This window comes from Amblyomma mixtum, chromosome 3 (genome assembly GCF_055824585.1).
Source record: "Amblyomma mixtum isolate Tamu chromosome 3, ASM5582458v1, whole genome shotgun sequence".
In the NCBI taxonomy this organism is placed as follows: Eukaryota; Metazoa; Arthropoda; class Arachnida; order Ixodida; family Ixodidae; genus Amblyomma; species Amblyomma mixtum.
Genome location: NC_143014.1, coordinates 113,651,273 through 113,675,191, shown reverse-complemented (window position 1 = coordinate 113,675,191; position 23,919 = coordinate 113,651,273). Strand labels below are relative to the sequence as shown.

At 46.6% G+C, this 23,919-nt stretch overlaps 1 protein-coding gene across 1 annotated transcript in view; it reads left to right on the top strand.

Moving 5' to 3' along the window:
• The window catches only part of LOC149351446 (nephrin-like), a 389,383-nt gene that overhangs the window by 295,130 nt on the left and 70,334 nt on the right, over window positions 1-23,919 (top strand). Inside the window, exons 6-9 of the mRNA XM_089577024.1 lie at window positions 1,136-1,417; window positions 7,317-7,500; window positions 17,365-17,471; window positions 18,250-18,369. Of these exons, the coding sequence (XP_089433150.1) occupies window positions 1,136-1,417; window positions 7,317-7,500; window positions 17,365-17,471; window positions 18,250-18,369 (693 nt within the window). The remainder of the gene's footprint in view (window positions 1-1,135; window positions 1,418-7,316; window positions 7,501-17,364; window positions 17,472-18,249; window positions 18,370-23,919) is intronic.

Here is a 23,919-nt window from a genome sequence, read left to right as displayed (position 1 = left end):
GTCTTTTTAGGTTTAGGCAGTGACTGCAACGACAGCATCCGTGTTTCAACGTTGCTTATAAATGTTTTCAAACTTAGCCTGCTGTGCGCAGCCACACTGCGACTGGGCAGAGGCAGCAGCTTTTGGTTTAGCGGGTTCCAAACAGAGACCCTAGTGAGCATGAGCGACACAATCCAAAATGCACGTGCGCTCTATAAAGCTGTAAACAGTGAAAATATCTGTACTGCTTGCCAACCTTCGTTACCGGTGTTTGTTGTGAACACTTTCGTTCTCGGCTGCGCTTGCAGTTCGATGTTATACTTGTGCAGAGTGTTTAAGCAGTGACGAACATAATATAAAATGCCAAATTATGCAACAGTTGATGGCTTTGAGGTGACGTGCTTGTGCCCACCTTCCTTCTAAGTCTATGTGGCTTTACCTTCGCGTGAGCGATGTCTACATGAATACAGGAAGTGTTGCTAGGTGCCGCTGCGTCTGCAGAGGGCTGTGCGAGTTGAGCGCCCTACACAATGCAGAGCAGAAAGTTGGGCTAGTTGGTTGATATGCATACTGAAAAAATTCACGAGGACAAAGCAGGGACAAGACAAGGACGAGCGCTCCTCACAACTGAAGATTTATTCCAAAACACATGCACATATAAATAGGAAAAAAAAACGGACCACACCAAGCTAACATCAAGGATATCACATGTCACCCCCTGTATGCCCGAGTGATTTGGCCAAAAAGCGGAACTCCCTATCAGAGAAGCGGACGGAACTCTGGCTGATGCATTAACCTCCGCTTATACGCATATGAAACGTTTCCATGAGTTCCAGCAGAAGTTGATCCCTATGCCCGAATAGAATTGTTGCTTTGTCAAAGAGCGGTTTCCACCGCATCTTCTTATCGCTCGCATCACAAGTGCGGCAATGTTTTGGGAGGTTGTCAAGGGAATCTCCCCTGAGTAATCTTCGGTGTTCGCCTAATCTTGTCCTTGTCTTGTCCCTGCTTTGTCCTCGTGTTTCCGCGCAATTTTTTCAGTATGCCCTACACAAGTCTGGCGTCGACTGTACAGTGTGCTTCCTGGGTGCGCATTTGCGCGCACAGGCAAGCGCCAGGAAGCTTACATTCCACGACTGGCTCTCTATCCGCGCAGACAAGCCGATCGTGGAGCTGCGGCTGGGCCAAGGCCTGGACTCGTCCGGCGTGCAGGAGGGCCACGATGCCTACTTCGAGTGCTCGGTCCGTGCAAACCCGGCGGTCAGCGAGGTCGCCTGGAGCCTCGACGGCCGGCGCCTCAGCGGCGCGCGCCTCATCGTCAGCAACCTGTCGCTGGCGCTGCGCCAGGTGACGCGCCACCAGGCTGGCCTCTACCGCTGCACGGCGCAGAACTCCGCCGGCCAGACCGTCAGCAACGCCGTCCGACTGCGCGTAAAACGTGAGCGCCCAAATGGACGGCGTGGTTTAGTCGCGTTTTCTTCCTGTTAGGAGCGTAACCGGCACCGGTTGGCGAGTTGCTCAAAAGTCGTTTAGGGACCGCAAGTGCATGCTAGGGCACAGACAGCGTAGTTTAGAGTGCTGCCGCCGTCGCAATTCTATTCAAGCACTGGTTTATTCCTTGCGCGCCGAAAACTTTTCTCTGTCGCCTAGCACGACCCGTATGTGTTTTAAATTACCAAGAGACTCGGTAACTTTTTTTTCTTTACTTTTCGTCAGTTTTGCAACAGATTTCGGTAAGTTTGATAGCTTAGGTTTTTAATAATCAAGTACAAGAGAAACAAGACTGGCGAAAAGGTCGCGTCCAAGAGCTGGCGATAGTAGTTTGTTCGTTCCCTAACGCACTGAACGAGTTAATGCGTCTTTGCAGCAACGAAAATAAATTGGGCCGCGTCCAGGAGCTTTGCGTTTTGGTGGGAATGAGAAACTCACTTCGAAACTTGCGTTTTTGTGGCAGATAAAAGAAAGGTCTCGATAATGTGCACTCCTTGGAGTGCGATGCTTACAATTATAAGACTACAAAGCAAAAGCCACAGCCTTAGTCCACGATAAATATTTGTCGCCCACATCATAAGCTTGGTCTAGAAATATCGACTGCTGGTGCGCCCTGCTACGCAAGAAACACAGCGAACGGCTGACTGTACGAACGCATGTGGCAACACAACGCGTGGCCCATTTCAGAGGAGTCAAATAGGGAAGGACATTGGTCATTCTGCGTGAAAAAGAAATACCCGTCCACCTTGTCAGTGAATAACTTAATCAAATAGTAGCTTCTCTGTTCCTAAAAGCAATGTAATTGCTTCGGACCTTTATCGATGCTATTGTTTACCTTGCACAGAGAATAATTGTTTCAAGCTGCCAGTTCAGTCTGCGCCGCCCTCAGATGGTGTCCCAAGTAACGACAGCGCGCACAGTTCTTGCTGCGCCAAATAAGACTTTTTTTTTTGTTTTGCCTACCATCTAACTTTGCCGTGTAATCCAAGAAGTGCATAATTGTTGTGCGCATGAAGAGCATCAACATGTACAGCCTGTGGCGCATGTATACAGGGAGTGCCATGTAACGTAAGCGAAACCCAAAAAATAACCATTCGCTGAACAAACCTGAAGCACTACTCTTGGCGGTCACCTAGAGAAAACAGAAATATGTTTTAGCAAAGCTGATTTCAATAACGGCGTAATATTAGCCAGTTAAGTCTTAACTACTTGGAGATACGGAAAAAAAATTGTCGTTAGGTTGTGTCAGAGCGCCAGAAGTATTAAACGACACAACTGTCGCAATTCACACGTACTACTGCTCACTCGGTTTATTTAATAATCCGTGAAAGGTCCTGCAGCGGAGTAGAATATGAGAGACAGGCCGGTAGATGAGTCGCTTATTTCTGCAACGATGAAGTAGGGAGGAGCGGCGGAATGCACCATGGCGTCGGCGCCGCCGGTTTATTGCCCCATGCATCTACCCGTATGGAAAAAGCAATCAGCTGACATTTTCTATGAGAATATATGGCTTTACTGGCGGCTGGTGTGAAGAGAAAGGTGGTGTGTGGTGTTGAGAGGAAATTCATTAGTAGATGAGTTGTAGAACCCGTGGAAAACAAAATAGTTTTTAGTAATCACTCAGCGCTATATCTGAGTGAACTGTGCTACTATAACTTTTAATTCTGCACTGTTTTTATGTCAATAATACTCACAATATACAGATTCTTGAAGACGAGTTTATTGCGTCAGCTACTTTTTTTTCTTTGCATGAATGGTCGCCGCAAGAGCGTGTGTTATTAGCATGCCGCGTCTGGCAGCGCTGCCATACTGGCCAGTGACATCGAATGCCTATTTTGACGAAACCGCATTCGTTATTAACGCGCACTAGCTGCGGTAATCTCGTTCTCTTCATGGTCTGTTTGAGAAAGTATAAAAAGCGCTTTCATAGAAGCCAGGCCATCTGTAGTTTATTTAGAGGCTGTACAACTCACTGGTAACTTTTCCTGCCACTTCAATGTTTTATAAGTTGGGTAAATAACTTTTATATATTGTTTAAAAAAAATGCAAAGCGAGACATATCCGCCTGTTGGCTCTAGGCCAATGCAACTTGTTCCGGAACTTGCATTATTTTTTTCTCTGAAACTTTGTGTGTTGGTGAGTGGAACGGCCGGTATAAAGCTCTTTTCATGGTTGTGGATGAACTCGAAGGCATCATAAAGGTTATTTTGACGGTGGTTCCAAATAGCAAAGCCATTTTTGATTTATGGTAACGTCTAGTCTAGCAGAACGTTTTCTTCGTGCTCAACAAATCAGTGCGGAATTATAAATCCCTCCTTAAGGAGCGCATGCATTAAGCCTTTCGCATGAAGGCGGTGCTTCCCTGCTAACATGTGTTGTCCATGTTTTAATAGCCGCACGCAGTCCAACAGTGCACGATCTTCTGCAATCTTGCTAGCCTTCGGAGCTTCGCGCGGTCGCTTCTAGCTGTGGTAGAGGCGTTCACAGAACAGCAGTCGATATATTGGTAGACTGCGCCGCTTAGTATTCATTCTGTTGCTCTACATTAATGCCTGAAACATTTCGTGCATCTTCGAGAGCCTAATAATTGATTTTAACTTATCATAACAGTATCAAATAAAAAGTACTAATACTTGCTCACAAGAACGCCAACAACTAGGCTTTACTTCCGTTGCGGCAACATCTGCCTGTTTCACTCAAAGCGTTGGTTATCTTCGCATCGAATGCAACGTTTCCATGCGAAACTTCGCTGGTCTAACTTCGATCAAAAAACAGTATATATATTTATATTTCTTTCCCCTCTCGTAGTCACGCATAATTTACCTGCCAGAATTCAGTTTTACGCTAAAATGTCGGCAGCGCCTCAGTGCGGGTCTGCTTGCGCAGCCATGTGCTCGCGGGCGCACGTGCGCTCATACTTGCGGATAATGCAAGAGCGGTGCGCACTTAAGGCCCGTTTATTGCCACTTAATTCGGGTGCTTTGGGGGCACGGTGCAAGGTAGCGCCTATTTCTGCACGATTAAACCTTAACGTCACCGGGACAAAGTTAAGCAAGCAAAGAAAAGAATACTAACGACCCAGTGCCGGACGGATCGATGAACGGCTTATCATCGCGTGTGCCGGGTCGGGCTTCGATGAATTCGCGAAGGATATGAAAATTGAGTTTCGCGTAAGCTTCACGATTCAAAGCACTAAATGGGCAAAGATCTCGACCTCCGAATGCGCCGCCCAACTTTCTTATATAATTTGTCTAAGTTTCAAAAATTCCCATCCGATGCGCATAAGAGCCCCCCTCTTGTCGCAAATGCAAAGGTGACATCCGTTTCTTCTCGATATGCTTTTCGTTCTCCTCTATTGAGCTAAACGAAACGGCATTCAGAAATTGGATTATCTCGATGTCCCCTTCCTTTATAATCTCCTTGCATTTAATGACACGTTTAAGCGCCTGTGTCCTTTTATTATTTGCACCTGTTTCTTACCGAGCGACATACTTATTGTCTGCTGCATCTTCCTGTCGAGTAGAGGCGCAAGCATCGTTATCACCTGAAGCAAATATGAGAAAAAGTGACAACATATAACTGACGCTTTGTACACCTGTCGCACAAAAAAAGAAGGGAATAAAGCTGAAGTGGTATTTTTTATTTAAATAAAGCAGAGAACAGATTATATGCAGGGCAGCGGCGCTGAGCGAAGATTCCGATCGGTGACCTCTTTTTGGCATTTAAACTCAACAAAAAAGGCCTTTGTGTTAGTAGTCTTTAAATGCGAATAAATTGAAAGCGTCAGGCTCTGCGAGCAGGGACTTTTTTGCTTGGAATCTCCAACGATATATCAAACGCAGACAGGTCTTTAAACCCCGCGAGAGGCCTTGTTAGTGGCGAAGCTTGACGTCGTTTTGTGCGAGTCAGTTGCTCGCGCGCTCGTGGCACATAGAGGTCGCGTTTTTTATGAACACAAAGGCAGTGAAGAGACCCAGTTGTCCGCGCACACGTAATGCTCTCGGTGTGTCAGTGCAGCCTGGGGCTCACTCGGTGCAACAGCCTTTGTCTTTCACCCTGCAGCGCTGTTTTGTTCCAGTCTCACCAGTGAAAAGAAACGTACTGTACCTCACTAAAATCTGGCAGCGTTGTGGAATCTACGACTGGCATCGAAAATTCATAGTCAAAATGCTCAACACTATTCGTGCAGAGAGCGGCCTGGGATAGCAGGAGTCGTGTAATGACTTCCAAGGTGATAAATGTAAGACAGTCGAGAGTTATTCTTACATGCTAACTCTTTTTAAGAACTCGCCGGACGATATGCTGACGCTAATTGTAGCTCCTGCAATGCGCTAAGAATTTAGTGAGGCTCAGAGTTGTATATTCCACTCGAAAGTAGAAGGAACAAAAAACAATTCCGCGTTCTCGATCTCATTTCTGGAACACGTTCACATTTTTTCCTTGTGAATCTCTTGAGAGTGCCTGAGAATTGCCCTACCTCAACTATTTCCTTCTAAACTCCTTACGGCAGTGCTTTAAAAAATTGTGAGTTGAGTTCCTTTTGGGAGATAAGGCAGGTTTCACGTGTGCCGCGAAGGGGGCAGTTGCAGTTCGCTGAAATTCCTTAAAGCGAGAAAGACAACGAAACACACGAACACGCGCGTGCGCACACATACATGCACGCAAAGACACATTACATGGCACAAGCGACTCAGGAACCAGACACTCATAAATTAGAGCAAAAAAAACTGATGGTCGATTTCCGTAGTTATGACAAATGCGAAATATATAGGTGCTCTAGCATTTCGCTTTTCACTTCGGTTCCGGTGTTCGAATAGAGATAATGGGTTAATGCCCATATATGTAAAATTAGTCATTCCCTTCTTTATATTCGTAGAACCCTGGCAGCTCTCATACCACTGCTGGTACAGTGCTGCAGCGGTTAAATGATGCGGTACCAGCCCTGCGATGGCAACTTCTGCCATCGGTGGCGCTTGTGAGAGCCAGGTTGCGTTTCCCGGGCAGCCTCTTGCGACCAATCACTAATCGTATTGCCACCTGCAACGGTGGGCAGTTTGCTCACAATCCATAGGCAGGTTGCCAGGTGTATATATGCCGGGTGGTCTCTTTTTTCTTTTACAAGATCCAAATGTTTAAAACTAGTGTTTCTGGGGTAAAGAGAAGCCTTTTACGACATTGTGATACCAGCATTGGCGGATGTCAAAAAATGTTAACTAGTAAAGTGATGAATTAAAATCTAATAGTTATTTTTTGAGATATTACCGATATCCACCTTATTGCAACTAGAGATCCATAGCCGGCCATTAATAACATTCATACTAGTTTCTCGAATTTTGAAAACGGGATTGCCCTTGCCGCTGTGGCTCGACTAATTTGCATTTCTCGCGCCATTCGGCAACCGCGCGCTTGCGGGAGTGCGCAGAGCAGCGTATATCAAATCGCGGCACTCCGTGACGCACGTACAACGTGACACTCTCTGCCTCACTCGTACTGGAGCAGCAAAATGACGAGGAGCGGTGAGTATTGCAGCACGTGCCGGGCTGAGACTGTCGCGTGGTAAGTGCGTCACGGAGAGACGCGATTTGATTGACGTCGCTTTGCGCTCTCCTGCAAGCGCGCCGTTTTATAATGGCGCGAGAAATGACCTAATATAATTGAGCCACAGCGGCGAGGATAATAGCGTTTCGAAATTGTATGAACTGATTTAGCCATTGCTAACGGCCGGCTACAAATCGCTTTTTCTCTCGTTCCGGTTTCTCCCCGTGATACGAGCCCGGTATCCGAGCGCCGCTCCGTGGATGCAGCGCGTAGACGGCTCCAGGCGTCCACCTTCTCCCCACCCGCAGACGCACCCGTGTGCCAGCGCGAAGAGAGCGCCCTATTCCTGTCAGCCGTGGACCAGGATGTGGAGCTGCCGTGCGCCATGGTAGCCGAGCCTCCCCAGCTGCAGTTCGCCTGGTCGCTCAACGGCTCCTTGGGTCGAAGGGACATCACCGGATTCCAGAGCCACGGCGCACGCTCCAGTCTCAAGTGAGCTCTGCGATCTGTGCCTCTTTGTGACGATGCGCGTGCACTGGCGCTGATGGCGGTTTCCTCTTGCGCGGTGTCTAAGACCGGTTGATTGATGGGCTTTTGTACACCCGTGCGCAAAAGTGGAGAGACCACGCGAACTGACAGAACTGCGCGCCAGCGCTTTCTCACGGCGCAGCGCCTGCTTTCGAGATATGTATAGGGTGCCTGACCAAATAAGTTAACCCGTCTTTCTACCCATTTCTTCCAGACACACCTTATACACAGACAAATCGCAATCACCGCCATTCCCGTGGTCTCTGCACTTTTGCGCACGACTACGTGCGAAAGCAGCATTTTGGGCTATGAGATATACCGTTGCGGAAGGCTCTGGAATAATTACGGCATAATGATATATATATATATATATATATATATATATATATATATATATATATATGTGTGTAGTGTAGCAGCCGCGCTCGCTCACTGTGGGGAGCTATGCGAGTGAAAGACGACTACGATTCAGAGGCGTGAAGCTCGCTCGCAGCCCGAACGTTTGTCTGGACCTTTGCCGGACGTTGGAAGGCGACCAAGGTACTGCTGAGCCACAACCCCCTCTTATAAATATATATATATATATATATATATATATATATATATATATATATATATATATATATATATATATATATATATATATATATACTTTTTTTGCATAGCATTAACTATTACTATTAGGCTATTTATTAAGGAGTGTGTACCCACCGTAAGTATCCGTATAAGTTTTTAGAATTTCAAAAATGCGGTTGCCTTCGGCGCTGTAGCCAAATTTTGCCCATTTCGACGTGTTAAGTGCACTGGGCAGGTTGCTTTGCCTGCAAGTTTCATGAAATCGCATGTATTTTCGCCCAATGTAGGCAAAATTAGTTGGGCCACAGCGCCGAGAGTAACTGCGTTTCTGGTATTCTAAAAACCGATATCAGTATTACTTACGATGAATTGCACGAAACTTAATAATTACGTATCCTAACTACCATAGTTAAAAGGTTAACTATTCAATATGAGTTAATCAGCCTGCTAGTTAGCACGTCTTAGCTGTATTCTGATGTGTTGCACCGCTGACGATGCTATGCCGGAAAAATCGCTCCTTTAATTCAAAAAAGCCTATTTTTAGAAATTGTGTAAAGTCTTAGATGAAACACCCTCTACACACACGCACACACACGCACGCACGCACGCACGCACACACACACGCGCGTACGCACACGCGCGCATGCACGCGCACACACACACGCACACGCACGCACACACATCATTGTCCAGCCAGTGCAGGCGCCAGCGCCAATTACTCCCATAGCGGCTGGAGGATAGCCACTTGAAGTGTCGTACCGTTGTCACTGCAACATTATTCACTAGAAAAAAAACCGTCTCCGAGCGAATTGGAACCATCGCCGGCGAAAGCAAAGCAGCTTTGTTTCCCGGTGCCTCAGCCAATCCTGCCGTCGTAGCAGCCTGTCGGGCTACCTGGGTGTGCGTGGCATGGGCGCGAATGACATTTTTAAGCATCAGTTTTCCTCCTCTCACCAGGTGCGCTGAGGTAGTTGAAACCAAAATTAGCCGGAGTTTTCTACCTGAGACTGAGCTACTGCGGTAATTGCGGCGTTCAAGAGCGAACGTCAGCGCACCGCTGCTTTCTCTGTACTGTTTGTGTCGTTGCAGACTGAAGCGCTTGGTTCTAAAGCCCCCATTTATTAAGGCGGAAGCCTTTAATGTCTCATCGTTGTAAGCAGCAGGTGTCGACAGAAAATGTCACGCTTTTCAATTGGTGGAAACGGTCGTGACGTCACAGTGCGCGAATTTCAAACGGGGCCAATTGTACTTTGGCTAGTAACCATGCAACCAATTGAAGGGATCGTATAGTGATGCTCCAAGTAAGTGGGACTGAGCTTAGTTAATTGCTTAATTACCCAATTAGCCTAATTAGCTTTACTAGTCAGGCCATATAAATAAATAAAACCGATTAAGAAATTGGTCGAGCTCAGGAATCGAACCCCGGTCTTCGGCGTGAGAGACGAGCATGCTATCCACTCCGCCATGCCAGCTCGATGGTTTGGAATGAACACAGGCGCGTCTAGTGAATACGGTGTCTTCACTCCTTCTCATCCTCCTCCATTCCCTTCCGGCGAGGTTTAGGTGTCCACCGACAAATTAGAGACAGATACATTTCCTTTCCTCAAAAACCAATTTACCGACGAGCGAGGCGTAGAACCGAATGGGCGATGGCGTTGTATGGACTCCTTGGCAGCGTTGCAAGACGCTGTCGCGTTCCACTCTTAGGGGCGAAGCTTAACATCTTAACCACACATCAGTGACCACACTTTAGGTCAAAAAAGTGCCCCTCTGAATTTTGTGACACAGTTACTGCGTAATTTCCTTTCCTCAAATACAATTTTCATTTTCTTCATTACGGCTCCTCTTTATCTATCTTCTTTCACTCCCACTTCCTCCCTTCCTCTACGGTGCGGTTCAGGTGTCCACCGAGATGACAGAGAATTACTGCGCCATTTCCTTTCCTCAAAAAGCGTTGCGTTCAAAGGGCAAGGCATCGCGCCGAACGGGTGGTGGCGTTCCGTGGACACCCTGGCAGCGCTACAACGCGCTGTCGCGTTCCACGCCTAAAGGCGAAGCTTAAGCGTCATTAATTAGCAGTTAAGTAGTATTCAGGCATTAATCAGTAATTAACCATTAATTAGTGATTTGTCATCACTTAGTAATTAGTACTCAATTACATGTGACGCCACCAGTGCCACAGAAACAGCGAAGGTGGTGCGGAAAACGCTTCCGCCTCTACCCACTTTAGACAGTCAAAGTGCCCCCTGAATTTTTTCCTTCTGAGCTGTACCACTGAGTTCAGAGAATGGTGAATCTGGCTTTTCGTGTAAGTGCTATCGCTTGTTTCTTGTAAGGCTCCAAATCTGCTAGATGGAGACAAAAGAAAAGACACGGGGATTTATTGTCTACTCGCTGCAAGCGGACTGTTCAGTATGCAGGAGTGTGCGAATAACAAGTCTAGGAAAAATTTTTTTTTCGCACGATGCAGCCAAATTTTGTCGAGCCGCAGTGGCGAGGGTAACTGCATTTTCAAAATTATAAAACTGATATGGCTATTACTATCGACAGGCTAAAAATCTCTAATTGCAACTAGGTGTCTATCTCTACTGGTTAAAAAGTAAATTAATAAAAATTACTTAACCAGCCGATTACTTAAGACCATTCACCCGTTTTCTGGCGTCCGCCAACACTGGTAATACTATGCCGCAAAAGCCATAATTTTACCCCAAGAAGCCTATTTTTGAAAATTTTTGAAAGTGTTCGCTGAAACACCCGGTATATTAATGGCCGGCCGCGGCGGCTGAATTTCGATGGTAGTGGAATTCTAGAGGCCCGTGTACTGTGTGATGTCAGTGCACGTTAAAGAACCCCAGGTGGTCGAAATTATTCCGGAGCCCTCCACTACGGACTCCCTCATAGCCTGAGTCGCTTTGGAACGTTAAAACCCAATGAACCAAACCAAACCATATTAATGCCTTTGTGTTTATTATCTTGGAACTAATTTATGCGCCCTTGCTGTTCTTCGCACTGCAGCCTTTGTGTACTTTTCGCAAACTGGCTTAATGTGTTTACTTCAGTGTTACCTCTTAATTTCGCATAGAGGTAAGCAGCAGCAGGTAAGCAGCTCGCGGAAAGATTCTAATGCATCTATTTCCATCCTGTCCTGGGATGTTAACCACGAAACAAATGATATCGAAAACGTCAAAACGTATATCTGTTTGACCGCTCGGAATGCGCGCAGGTTCCTACAGTATGTAAGCGAAGAACCAGTTGGCACAAAAAGGCAAATTTTTTTGGTAAGTTCTCTACTTAAGCTGAAAATAAATTTTAACACTATACGCAAAGTGGAGAACTAGTTCGAAAATAGAAAAAGTGTGCTTGTCAAGCACATTTACGGAGTAATCAGTAACTAAGTGCACAAACTTTGCGCCCTTTTAACCTGGAGATACAGCCTTTGTGAAAAGTTTGGAGCCCACGAAGGTTTGCCTCTGAAGCACACTATCTGGTTCGTAATGCATCTCCAGCGCTCCAAATTTGCTGAAGGTAAGAAGATTTGTAGTCCTGCCTCCTCCAATGGGTAGGACTTCCACGAATGTTACAGGAGTCCCAATGCGAGGCTTAGAAGCAAACCCGCTGGGCTCTAAACTTTTGACAAAGACTGTACCTGTGCGTTGTGGTCAAGAAAGCGTGTCAACCTAGCTAACTGCCAAGAATTGTGCAAATATATCTTAGCCTGGTCTCTCTTAACTAATGAATTCGTATTTTTCATTCATGCGAACAAATCTGGCGTACTAAGCGCCCTTGCATTTGCTCGGATATGCTTCACTGCTTGGAGTTAAGGTCACGTCTGTGGGAGCGCTCTTTTCCGCCCACGGATTTTGCGCTTAGCAGGCAATGTAATATGACTATAAAACGATATCGCTCAGTCGTATCGATAAAAATAGCCTAGCGCGAAGTTAAGACAGAAAAAAAATCACTTCTCTGTGTACAGGAACCAATTTTAAATGTTGTTACGACGTCTCTCAGTGAGCGATGTCGGCAACAGTTCTGCGGAGAAAACTAATATGGCACTGAGAAAAAGTTACAAATGCTCCCACAGTGTGCTCTTGTGTTGACACTGGTTGACAAGTGATCTTTCATCGAGAAAGGTAGCTTTTTTTTTCTCCGATGAAGGAAACCAATACATTACTCTCCTCAAAGGGCAACCTGGCATCAGGAGGACTATATTTCGTCGTCCTGATTTCGGAAACAGAGAGAAGTAATCTAATGCCGCCATGTTTACGAGCTACGAGCAGAGCGGTGTTGTCTGTCAGCGTAGCCAAACTAGACGGAGATGATCATTCCACACAATATTTTAGCTGACGTCTGCAAAAGATCAGATTATAACTTGAATGCACTCAACATATATAAATGGAATAGACGGAGTCGTACGACAAGACGGAGTGGGATGTAGCGCTGCATCCATTTGTGTCTTTTTGTGCGTTCTAGTCCATTCTATCGATACTAAGCGCTTGAAAGTTCAAAGTGCAGCGCCAGCTAGCGCCGTTTCTCGCATTAAACATAATATAAAAAAGGGTGGTGTACATTTTTGAACTTCTTTTTTCCGCACGAGCTAAGTCTCCACGGAACTATTGGCCGTACACCCGTTATATGCAGGCGTGCGCGGAAATCATGTGCAGAGCAAGGCCAGTTCGGAAGACTCTTTAAAACATGGTTCTCAAGCAGCGCAGCGTTTTACGCTTGAAGAAAAAGCGCTGCTTTTGTTGGAATCCAGTTTCGTATTCGTGTTTCATGTTGCATCTACAACACCTAAAATTGAATGATGACAGCGACCCAGCCGTCACATTTATCGCTGGTGAGCGGTAATAGATAAAACAGCACATGCCACGGACACTCGTCATGAGAATGCTATAGTAAAGACTATGGAATTAGAGCCTCATATATGTTCAAAATCTTAGGTGAGGTATAGTTTTATTTATTTATAAGCTAAACGTCTCATACCAAATACGTAGCCCTCTCTTCGTCCTTCAATCATATACTGTAATGTTCCGTCCTTAATAAACACCAGTGGTATGAATGTGCTGCCTTCATCATTAGCTGTAACTTCTTTTATTTTTTAAAATGTTACTATTATCTTATGCTTTGCAAAAAGCATGCATAATAACTGGTCGTTCTTGGCCTTATGCGGGCAAAATGAGTTGCTTAGGTTTCCTAGGGTCGCGTTTTGCGCTTAGGTGACCATATAATAGTTATTTACCCAAACACTTTGTTCGAATAACAAAAAATATTTACTTTTGCTCTCGTTGGAAACCTTTACATTTAATATATGCTATTTTTATACCACCAGGGTTTAGAGTTACCTGTGCAGCGGCAGCCGAAGAACTCAGACACGTTGTATATACGCCCGAATTTGCCTTTCGGGGGTACCACCATGCACTCTCTTCGTCCGCAGCCTGCATTCTTCTACAGTAATGATTATTTATTGTCTTTTTTTGGCGCAATACAGACTGCGTTGAAAGGTTTAATCTTATGAAGTCTGAATTCCGCTTTGTGACCTCACTACAGAATACAGTGTAGCTGTCCTTTCCGCACAATTTTCCACGAGCGCAGGAATTAAAAATACCGAAGCAGTGCTTTCAAGGCACTGCTTTTGACTGTCATTACTACATTTAACATTATTATATTTCACTGTCTCACGCCTACTTTAGGGGCTTTCTCTACAAAAATGGCCTTAAAAGGCAAAACTCTTAGTGCCATAAAACACAACACAACACATGTCATAAAATACAGCATCGGCAGTTACAGGTTGCCTCAGAGCGCTCATTGGTTATTTTGACCCCCAGTGTAAACTCGCCCTTACGTTGTTTAGCTCTTAGTACCTTTGTTTTTCCCCTCCGACTCGGTGAATAAAGGCAGCCGTTGTACTATTGTGACACAGCACAATTAAAAAATGCCACTATAGACCACCACGGACATATCATATGAATAGATTCGTATGGATAAAATGGCTCTTTTGTCCTATGAGCGAGCTCCGAAGGAGATACTTAATTAACGCTTTAGAGAAAGCCTGCTTCGCCTCTTCACGAGGATGCACATTGTAAGCATGTACGCTTGGCTTCATTTCCACGTTTACGTGCTTTTAATTGAGAGGCGCTGGGCGACTAAGGCGTATGCGTCGTCGTACGGTTCACAAAGGCTTCTCCGTCAGAAAAAGCCTTTTTTCTCCCTCTCTCCAAGACGATCCCGCTGGCTTCTTTCTGTGGGCGCGAGCGTAGATAAGGCTTTTCATCGCACTTTCCGTCAAATAGAACACAGCTCCCTTTGAATACATGGCGGTAGACGCAAGTGCTGTGTCTGAGCAGCAGCACTGAGAGAGCTTCCTGCTTTAGTTTGTCTCCGCGCACTATACGCTTGAGAAAGTAAGGAAATGGCGCTGGGCTTGATGCGCCTGTCTTCGTGAAATATGCAAGTGCGCATAAATCAGAACTTTCATTCGTCGCCGCGACAAGAAAACTGTCGCTGCAGTAGGCTAACTTCTCTTCTTCGCGATGGCCCCAAGCAAAACCGGCGAGCACGGCTCTGTTTTGAAGGTAACTGCTTTCGTCATGGCGTTAAAAGGAGCTGCCGCGTCGACACAAGAAGCAGACACACACCTCCGAGACGTCAGTGTAAAATGCATGAAGAATTTGCGGGGACAGCTGAAGTCTGCACGAGATTCCAATATCTTCCCACTGCAGTACACGGCCAATTGTTTTATTCTTTTTCACAGCTCGTGATGCATGTTTTCTTTTCAGAAGTGAACGCCAAGTTACAGCGCGATGTTTAAGTACAAGAGTAGGCTGTTGTCTCGCCCAGTACGACAGTGGTCATCGGTGCGCGTAGACGACACCGAATTCGCATTTTCAAAAGGAATCAGCTACAGGCCTGCTACCTTTTGACAACCCATTCCGCGCTTCTGCGCCAACATGAGGCGCGATAGATCTGGAAGCGTTCACGAATTACGAGCATTACGAGTGTTATATTATATAGAAATCAGCGCAAAAAAACGGACAAGGGACGAAGTAAGAGACACAGAGACGTTCACGAGCGCTAACTACCAAATGTTTATTCATGCTGAAGTACAGGGGATATATAGGAAGGGAAGGGTGAGCATGCGTATAGAGAGGTACAGAAAGCACATCCGTCAAGCAAACAAGTTAATCAAAAAACGAATCTAAAAAAGCACATTCAGCTGAGTATATGTGTACAGATGTGTCACTGACACAACGTTCGGACAGCTTTCTGATATAATAAGATTCTAAAACAATCCTTGCCTTATCATTGCCGCTCTTGCCAAGAATCGTGGTCTTCTCTAATCCCGCCCTACATTTACACGAAGCAAGGTGCCGCACAAGATTCACATTAGTGTCGTTATTTTCTATGTTTTTGGCATGCTCCCGTAGCCGGTCTTTAGTACAGCGGCCAGTTTGGCCAACGTATGAAGCCCCACATCAGAGGGGGATGCAGTACACCACACCTATTGCACATTTGGCGTAGGCGATCCCATGATTTTTATTGCAGCCCCTGCCGGCACAACCAGTGATGCGACGGCATAGCTTGGACAGCTTGTTGGGCGCTGAGAACACCAAGGGCACGTGGTGCCTGCCAGCCACTTTTTTGAGGTTGTGAGAGAGTTGGTGTACATAAGGGACCACCACCGGCTTAGATGAAGGGGTTTCATATCTTTTCTGGGCGCCTTTATGCTTCTGCAGGAGGGTTTCAGCAACAGCTGAAATGGCCGGGCCAGGGAAGCCTGCTGCTGAAAGTCGCGAAAACTGATCATTCAAACTCTGTAGCATTTTATGTGGGCAGGATTTTCGAAGCGCGGATTCCAGGCAAAGCGACGCAATAGCTCGCTCTACCGCCTTGGAATGGGCGGAATCCAGGCTGAGCAACTCTTTGTTGGCTCGGGGGGAGTACATCCAACAAATATGGTCTCGGAAGAACGTGAGCTTAAGGTCTAAAAAACGCAAAGTCTGACTTTCAGGTACTTCACGGGTAAAAACTAAACCTTTCCCCATTTAATTAAAAGTAGATAAAACCAGTGAAATAATATGGTCAAGGGATGTAAAGTTCCCTGACCTTAAAATGATTAAAAAGTCATCAACATATCTGTTCGTTAGTGACTGCGACATTGCAACTAGCGTGGAAAACACAAGGACAGCGACAAAAGGAACCGACGGGACAGCACATATCTAAAAACGTTAAAAACTGCCCCCCCCCCCCCCTTGAAAATTCCGTGCAAGAAGGCGGTCAATTGAAGATAAAAATATGTCACACAAAATGGGAGCTACACATAAGCCGATACAAATGCCCTTACGCTGCAGAAAAAACTGGTTGTCATGAGAGATAAAAGTTAACTGCAGGTAGTATTCTAGTAATTTAAAAAAGTTATCTACCGAGATACCAGCTGAGTTCTGGAAAGCCACAGCGCCCGAGCCTTCAATGCTTTCTCACCATTCCCTTCCTCACCATGCTCACCATTCCCTTCCTATATATCCACTGTACTTCAGCTTGAATAAACGTTGGTAGTTAGCGTTCGTGAACGTCTCAGTGTCCCTTACTTCGTCCCTTGTTAATTTTTTTGCGCTGATTTCTATATAACATGCTTCACCAACTAGCCCGGAAGCTTGCTCTCCTGAATCACGAGTCTTGTTTCATTTCTGCACAAGCCTTCTCGCTACATTCTCACCCTGGTATACACCCTGCTACCGTCACAAACATTTTTCTTCTCTCTTTCTTTCCTTTATTTCCTTCGCATTTTTTCTAAAAGCTCTAACGTTCCCGTTATCCGGGATCCGCCTACTCGAAGATCTGCACTTCAGCCAACCTCATGTTTTGGCGCAACATAGTCGCGTCCACCAAAGAGAATGAGTGAGTGGGCGCTAAGGTAAGAGCGACGTTTAAAATCTTCACAACGAAGACAAGTCGAGCCGGCCGGGCTCGGCGGCGACCGCCAGTGATAGCCCCGGCTTCTACCACTGTCCCACCGCACGGCAAGCAGCACACGATCTCCGGGTGCTTTCCGCTTCGCCGAATCCGCGCTCAAGGCTCCCATTCATCATCGCACGTCCGCCCTTGGGGACTTACGGGCGTAGAGGCGCTGTCTCGCGGTGAAGGTTTTCGAATTGCTTTTTATACACACTTTTTCTGAGTGAACGTCTTGAGGGAAACGACGTACTGTTGCTTGTTTTTTTTTACACGTGTTTATTCGCAATGTGTCTTGCCTAGGTTCCGACCCAAGTCTGAAGTGGACTACGGTACACTCGAGTGCACGGCCCGGAACAGCGTAGGACCTGCAATACGGCCCTGCATCTTTCATCTGCTTCGCCCTCCAGGTGCGCCCAATAGCATGTAACGGAACCAGCGGGGGCTCTGAGTACATATGCAGCCTTTTACTCAATTTTGCTACGAGTTAGCGCAGCTAAAATGCGGATGAGCGGGGAGAGCCCGTCAGAACTGGAAGTGTCGGCCTTTTAACTTACTTTGCAATTCTAAACGCGTGCCTTGAAGCAGTACTGGTATGCTCGTAAAAAAAAAAAAAAAGCTGTCCTAACAAAGTATATGGAGAGGGGGGAGACGAGTGATGGAAACTGACACAGGTGGTGCGAGACCTAGGTTCCTCTCAGTAACGACAATCGTTCAGCTGGTTTGAGCTCTGGCACCGTTTTTCCGTGCCACCCCTCACTGCAAGTTAGAAACTTTCAGGAACTTTGTCGTTAACCTCTCAGTCACAGCACTTGACATTTCCTCTTGCCACTACATGCGCTCATGAGAACCGCTAAACTGCATGGACGCGGGTTCGATCCCGGCCGCGGCGGCTGAATTTCGATAGAGGCGAAATTCTAGAGGCCCGTGTGCTGTGCGATGTCAGGGCACGTTAAAGAACCCCAGGGGGTCGAAATCTCAGGAGCCCTTCACTACGGCGTCCCTCATAGCCTGAGTCGCTTTGGGACGTTAAAACCCAATGAACCAAACCAAACTGCATGGGAAGCAGGAATGAATAAGTTGTTTGATTGGTATAAAACGGGAAATACTGGCCATGGTTGTCGCCGGACCCACCACAAAGATAAAAGCTTTGTTATGTCTTTTCTTGCTCTGGCACCCCCTACGCAGGTAACACGTGGCTGTCCCGCAAGTGGTACAACTGCAGCGTTTGGAACGCTACCTCATCAGCCGTGCAGGTGGTCTGCCAACGAGGCCCCGTACCATCCGCTGCAGACCCTGGAGCTCTGAGTATGCCGCCGGGAGGCGCGATACAATCCGCTTCCCTCTTATTTTGCTCTCTGTGTTTTGCTGTACCTGCTTCGCGGACGCGTGGATCCTTTTTTCTGCACCATTGCGGTCTCGTTCTGGCGATCGTGAATGCGCCAGAACAAACAGGCGGAGAAAGAATTACATACAGATGCAGTACAGGAATGGCGATGTGTACCGCTTTCCCTAACAACGTAATTATAAAAAAGAGCTATTTCCCTCTCGGAACTCCACTGCAGACTTAGGAGAAAGCCCAGGTAACTGTAATGAATCCTCACTACGGATCAATTCCAGCAACCAAAAGCCTTTGGAGCGCATTGAAATGTCGGCAGCCAGGAATTCCTTGATTAACCGCTATTCATCCGTATAGCAGTGGCGGCGACTAAGAACAAAACCTACGACCGCACACTCACATGGGCAGCACCTCAACTGCTGACCAACCGTGGCGCCGCACTGGTATGCTATACAATCGCGCCCACTTATAACGAACCTGATGGTCACGCGAATTGCTTTCGTTGTATCCGAAGATCGTAGTAGGTGGGCTTGCGCTATTGCAGCCAAAGCATACAATCAAACAAGATTGGCGTTTAGTTCCTTAAAAGGGCCGTTGTGCACGTCTCTTTCTTCAAATCAGGCCCTATCAACCCGTTTGCTAAGTTCTCCAGTGCGGTCATGTGCTCCTGGCCGAAACCCTTGCAATAGGAACGCGATAATACAGATAGCGATTGAGCAGTTGATGGCAACTGGTGGTAGGTCGGGATCCTTGCGTTCAATCCTCGACAAAGTTTTAAGGATGCAGCAACAAAGCGACCGCAGCGCATTTGTGCAGCGCGGTGCTTTCCTCGCACAGCATGCGTCACCTTGTGTAAAGCGCTCGATCAGTGTGCACTGGATTCCAAATAAAAGGACAGCTCGTCGCAGTTACTCGGCGCTTGAAGCAGCTTGAAGAGGTAGAGCCGCATATACCTACCAACTAGGTGGGAACCAGCGGTTTATCCGAAATCAACGAGGTACTGTCTGATTTCAATTTCATCGATTTGTGCGGACTGCTCGACCACTCTACACGAGGGTGAAGCAGACAGGTTGCCGTCCGAGCGCTGCCTACATGCGGCAGCACCGCAGAAGGCGGATGTCCAAGTGGGTAAGCGACGCACGCTACGTGACTGGATGGGCTAGCAGGCATAATACGTGACAGGTATTGTAACTTTTTCATATTGGTGCCATTCGTTGATCACCGGCTGTGTGCATAGTTTCGCTTGGAACTCTGCTCCTGCCACGCTCTTACCGCGCTTCTGCTTCCTCTTTAAACACGTTGCCCAGTCTGCAGACACGCACGCTTTGACCTTTAGCCTGTGTGGACGTGCTTGGCTGGCTGTTAAAAGCAGTTTCACTGCCGCCTTTTTTATAGTTTTTTTTTTTTGGGGGGGGGGGGGTCGACATTTTCTTTGAAGGAGATTACGGGGCTGGGAGACGCTCTTCGGGCTGCGCGCTGGCGGCAAGCGCGCGTTCTTCGTCTTCGGCGGCAACGTCAGTGCGTCTCCTCGTTCGTTATAACCGATTGGGGTGGTCACGGTTGTTCGGTATATCTGAGATGCAGTGCCGTAGCCATAATATACGTTTTTACTGTAACACTACCCTCGTTCGTGATAAGCGAGCGTTCGTTATAAGTGCGCCGCTGCAGGTGGGTTCGGCTGTCCCTCAATCCATCAGGCGTCATAATCACGCCCACGTGAGCGATTGTGAAATTTCCGCATTTTCTCTTGTGCACGCGTCGGATTATCTACCACTTATACGCGCCGTCGCTTCTTCCGTATAACCTTGGCAGTTATTCTGCGAGGAAAACCGTTTCCTGGCGTTTAATGCTGAGCAGCGTAGCGCTTTCATCGCTAGGTGTGCGTTTACCATTTCTTCGTTCTTTCTCATTTCGCTTTCATGCTACGTTCAGCCGCTGCTTAGTATTTTGTTTTCACCTTTTGCTGCGACATCGAGCGTTTCGATGCAGGCACTGTTTGCTTCAGAAGCCGAGGCTTACCGGCTTAACCACGTGACGGCGTTTCGGCGCTTCGTTTCCGTCCGACAGGTTTTGGGCAAATTATATATCTTTCTGGAACGATAAACTTCTGTAAAAATGCTTTCGCACAAAAGCACTGATTTCACCCAGAAAGCGACCGTGTTTTCTGTTTGTTTATTTGTTTTTTTTACTCACTGATAACTTCCATGGGCTCAAAAAGGAATCCTGCTTAACACGCCAGGTGCTGAGTTTTTCATGAGGAATAATTTGCACGCACCCATGCGTGCATTGGTGTTTATTGTTTGAATAATGGCATTTGTTTCTTCATGGCTTCGAATACAAGGCGCAGTAAAAAGCAGCATTTGCCGAGAGTCCAACAAATCGTGCACGTTACGACGGACCGCCAGCTGTAGCGAAAGAGGTGAAATATATTCTGTTTCCTGTGCCTTTCTCGCGGGTGCAGTAGACCTCTAATTTCAGCCTTTGTATTATGGGCCTGCAGGGTGTCCTTGAAAGCATTGAGAAGCGGCATAACTTTCTTAAGTTAGCTTCCTCTGCTGGAACTCGTTAGACACCTTGGGGCTTACCTTTGTTTGAATGAAATTAGTTTGCCGCATTTTAATGCCTCTTTTAATTCTTCCAGTTTCCACCAGGGTACTCTTTCGATGATAGATGAGCGACATTAGAGTACAAATGAGATCAAAATTCAGTGTTTCAGATAATCAGCTCCTCTTGTGATCAAAGTGCGCATACAGTATCCCAATGAATGAAATTTAAGTTCATTTTACGAGCAGTCACTTCACTAATCTGTACCTTAAACATGCAGTCTATTAAGTTTTGATATGGCCAGTCTGCCGTGAATTTTCTTCTTACATTTCTCCGGGCAGGACAGTAGCCTGCATTTTAAACTGACTGGCAATTATGTCCACGGCGCATCTATGACAAAAGAAAATTTTCTACAAAGAATAGAAAGGTGCATCAATTGCCGCACTCTTCGTGGAGCGGCGCAAAGAGAGAAGTTATGAAGGAGGGAGTCACATGGGGCAGAAAGAAAGGGATGCCGTAGGGGAGGGTACCGGATTCATTTCGACCACATGGAGTTCTGTGCCGTGCATCGACATGGCAGAGCACACTGACGGTTTTTGCACTTTGCCGCCGTCAAAGCACGACCGGCGTGGCCTGGCTTTGCCATGCCCACACAGCATCCGCTGCAGGTTGCTTGTTCATATACTGGAACAATCGAGCGCCCTTTGTTATCCCGCCGAGGTGGGAGTAGTTTTATTGGACCGACAAGACTTTGCTGGTGAACTATGAGCGGCACAGTCCGGGTAAACGTCACCGAGCAGCTAACTCAGATTGAAAGCGTGTTCCACTAACGAGAAAAAGCAGGTTATTCTTGGAGAGTTAGTGCTAGAGTGAGCAACACACGGGCGCTCACTGAAGGACTAACGCGCCCGTTGACAGTTGCTCGTTCGGAGCATCCGAATCTGCTCGCTGCGAAAACAAGTGTTGACGTGACACGCAAACTGCGAGTCCCGCGCGAACAAGGTATTTTGGCTCAACGTCACCCATAATGACTAGGCGATGAAGAATACTACGAAACACTAACATGGCATTCCAACCTGCGGCCAAGCCGCGCCGCATGTAAGGTGCGCAGGGAGGGGAAACCGCACAACTCTCGGCCCTGTTATAGGCCTGGATGCCGACACCTAGGCACGGTCTATAGTCTGCAGAGTTGCGCGGGCTGGAAGTTAACGCGGCCTAGAGTTTTGGAACACCTGCTTCAAGCAAGCTCTGGGTAAAAGTTAGGTCAGTTGGCTTATTTATTTTAATTTTTTTCTGATAAGCGATGTAGTTACCGACGGCGCTAAGCCTTTTTTTGGAAGTGGTCTACCTGAGCCACGCTAGACACGCTAATGTAGGTAGCGAAAAATAAGAATTTCTTAGCTAAAAGTAATTAAACCTTCAAAAAATTCTTCGGTGATATTTTTCTAATGTTACTAACGTTTTGTGCGTGCTATTGAAAAAAGAACAGCGATCATTTTAAGACATCTAGATTTTTTAAAAAATCTTGTTCGTCCATGTCATCTTCTGTCCTTATCTAAGGTCCTCTGACGACGCAAAGTAAATTTAATCAAGACATCTTCAAATAAGCTCCTCGTCTTGGGATTCATTTTATTTTTCCCACTCTTTGTTTTTAAATTCAGAAGACATGGAAAGATATACGGCCCGCAGTTGATACCTCCAGAGATCGGACGCATTCGTCAGTTCTAAACTTACAGTAACCTGCAGGAACACCGCCGGCGGCCTACCTTTTGATTAACCCAGAGTTGGCAACGAAGTCATAACCGGTCATTGCCCTAAATGATACGTTTTACTAGGCAAGCATGTTATGACTTTTCTTCTGTCGCCTCCCAAATGAGATTCGTGCTCTGTCGTATTTAACACTACATGGAGAATCACTCGCTTGTGGTCTGTGTCCTGTCCAGTTGTGTATTGTGTCCAAGGTAGCGCCTAGATTTAAAACATGATCAGCCAACAAGCTCTGTGTTAGACTTGTTAGCCTTACTAGGAGAACCGAACATGCTCTGCTTTAGCTCGTGACTAGTCATTAGTGGCTTCATCTCGGTGTTTCCTGCAAAAGCAGAGGGTAAAAAAAAGTTACATAGACAGGCTGAAGTGGCAGCTAATTAAAACAGCGTCATCTACTTTAAAAGGGGAAGAAGAAAAGGTACACAAACCAAAAGCGTAGATTTCCAGAAGTGAGCACAAAGGAAGCAAAACACGTGAGTGGGGAGGAGCAAGTGATCTTCATTGCTGTTCCATGTGTGTGTACCGGTTAACATTTTAACTAACGAAGCGGCTAACACCCCCTGAACTATTTTCACTACATTAAATGGCAGCGTGAAATAAGGCAAATAAACCAGCGCGTACAGGCGCTTCATTTCCGTATTGGCGGTAACGCTATCGTGTTATATCGCTGTATCCCTTTTCCAACCTTTCTGGTTGTTTTTTTTTTCATCGTTCCTTCAAACTTCTGCGCTTTTGCACATTAGACAAACAGCTAGGAGCTTATTGCATACCAGCACGCCTGAACTACACTTAGTCGCCGATCGCGTGCTGTGTCTCGAGATGGTGAGGAGGGATGACGACGAAACTTAATTGACGTATGTAAGTGAAGAGCGAGCTTTTCCGGCGCACAGTTTTGTTTTTAATGAAACACGTGCGTCGCTCATCGAGTGAGTTACCGCTAAAAACGCGCAGCACTACTAGCACGTCTCCGCGCGCTCCTCTCCAGAAGTGCAAAAGTGCACCCGTGGATTGATTACAACGCATTAAAGCGTCCGGCAGCTCTTACAAATTAAGATTTCTACCCGCCGCTCTCTAGCGTAATCGGTGGGAGGGTGAGGGGAGGAAAGAAATAAAAAAGGAGCTCACCGTATACGTGCTTTTGTGGCAATTGGGTTACAATCCGAAATGAGTGGACCCAGACACGCGCTTACACTCAATCATTTTATGCC